At 34.8% G+C, this 2,318-nt stretch overlaps 1 protein-coding gene across 1 annotated transcript in view; it reads left to right on the forward strand.

The window, feature by feature from the left end:
* The window catches only part of epb41 (erythrocyte membrane protein band 4.1), an 80,512-nt gene that overhangs the window by 43,010 nt on the left and 35,184 nt on the right, over positions 1 to 2,318 (forward strand). The window contains exons 13-14 of the mRNA XM_015379844.1: positions 334 to 366; positions 1,307 to 1,369. Coding sequence (XP_015235330.1) covers positions 334 to 366; positions 1,307 to 1,369 — 96 coding nt within the window. The remainder of the gene's footprint in view (positions 1 to 333; positions 367 to 1,306; positions 1,370 to 2,318) is intronic.

Here is a 2,318-nt window from a genome sequence, read left to right on the forward strand (position 1 = left end):
GGATGGATGGATGGATGGATGGATGGATGGATGGATGGATGGATGGATGGATGGATGGATGGATGGATGGATGGATGGATGGATGGATCAAAAAATAATTAAAGTTCAGCCACAACATTTTATAACTGCTGTTTTGAGTGTCTGGTTCTTTTTTATGACTGTTCCAGTTTCCTTATTTATCAGAAATGAATCTATTTAAAGTTAATTATGATCTAAAATTATTTTCCCTTAATTGCATATCAAGTTTCTGGTGCCTGGCTGAACTTTAATTGTTTGATTACTAAGTAGGCTCTAATTTTCTTCCTTCTGATGGGAATCCAGCTTTCTTTTCAGGATAAAAAGATGGAAATGGTTCGAATAAGGAAGGTTAGCAACTTTCTTAGTTGTCTTTTTGCTGACGTGTGTCATCATCAGTACCCGCAGGTCTTTTTTTTTCACATGATGCTTCTTATCTTGACTGTGATTTTTGGATGCTTATTTGTGAAAGCTTGTGCATTTCATCACTGATGCATTTTTCAGGCCAAAATAATGTCAATTTCATTGGAACTTACTGTAATGCGACTGCAACCATTTATAACTGATAAAAATACTGATGAAAACAATTTCACTTTCTATTACACAGCAACTTTGAAGGTTGATTTGCAATGAAATATATTCAAGAACTAATCATTATACAGCTTCCTGTGTTAATGAAGGAATACTGCAGGGGCTGGATTTGAATAACAAATACTAAATTAAGGTATAATGATTGATTCAAAATTCAACATTTTTCTAATTAAATCTGACAATTTCATCTGTTTGTACAATTTAAAGTGATTTACTTCTACTTCTAACATAAAAAAAGACTTTCACTTTATATATCACTGTTAATTGAGTGTGTAAATTCAGAAGTGGTGAGATTTTTTAAACAGATTTCTCATGTTATACATTTTTTACCACCCCGATAAAATTTCGAAGTTAAGAAAAAGCTGACAAACGTATGCAAATTAAGTGCACAGACATAGACGCCCTTTTTGTGTAAAACCCTGTGCACCAGCATCATTCTGCATGCAAAGCATGGGACTTAAAGTCATTGAATTTCATGTATCTGCTTGGCTGTTATACGCATACCAACTCAGGCTGTATGGGTTCCTCGTCTTTTATTTGCTGACTGCGGTAAACTGGGAATTGCAAACTGCATTCTATGTTTCTGAACAGCAACTATTTATGTCACCGACAGCCATTGGTGTCATTTGGAAATTGGAACATAGATTTTATCCTGTCTTTCTTACATTCAGTTTTTATTTTTTTCCCTCATGTTTCACAGAAGAGACCCAAGAGACTTGAGGGTGAAACTATTTATATCAGACATAGCAATTTAATGTTGGAGGTTTGTATTTTTAGTGTTTACCAGTTCTGCTAGTTTTTGTAACAGTTCTGAGTGCATGAATGTAATTTTCGGTTTCCATTTGCTTGATTAGTTTGTCTTTGCTTCTTTTTCTTTCTGTAGCTCAACCCTAAAGGGTTTGCATGCACCATTTTCCTCTCTGATTGTCATGCAAGTAGCCCTATATCTGTTGCTTCTGTTTGTTCCATTTGTCATTGAAGGTTTTCTGCAATATATGACTGGGAAACATTTTTTTTTTATTATTTAAAGCAGGCTTTGCAGCCCAGTGTTTCTTACATGTAGAAACAAACTTGCTATGGATTACATGGAATATCTGTGCCATCACTAGCTATGTTTACATGCGTAATGATAATGATTGGATAGCAATGTATTTGGACTCAATAACCAAAAATAAACAAACTGTAATGTATATATGGACATAAGTAATCAGAATAAAAATGGCCAGGATATTCTGATTAAAGCTAGCCAGAGCGGTTAGCTACGCAATATACGAGTGGTGTGCACATGTGATTAACTTGATGCTGATTAAATTGTAAATCAGCATTAACCATCCCTCTCAGCAAATTAAAATTTAATTCCAGTTTTTATAAATGGATCAAAACATCTGAAATGTGAACAAAAAACCTTTTTAATCTGATTGCTGTTTATTCCAATTATTTATGTCCATGTAAACGTAGCTACTGATCGCAGCAGAGCATCTGTAGATGAACTCAACACCTGCAGTTCTATGTTCCATATAAAAAAACCTCCAGAATGTTGAGGTATTAGCTTCATTTCTGATCAATTCAATGATTTAAGGTACATTTTAGTAGCCTGACGTAGTCCGACTCAATTCTAGTCAGAATGAGTCTGATGCTGCTCCATAGGCCTGTGATTATGGTGCGTGTTTCGAACGAACCAGGAAAAAAAATGCCTCTGCACTTAATTGGAC

This window comes from Cyprinodon variegatus, unplaced genomic scaffold (assembly GCF_000732505.1).
Source record: "Cyprinodon variegatus isolate N-32 unplaced genomic scaffold, C_variegatus-1.0 Scaffold201, whole genome shotgun sequence".
Taxonomy (NCBI): Eukaryota; Metazoa; Chordata; class Actinopteri; order Cyprinodontiformes; family Cyprinodontidae; genus Cyprinodon; species Cyprinodon variegatus.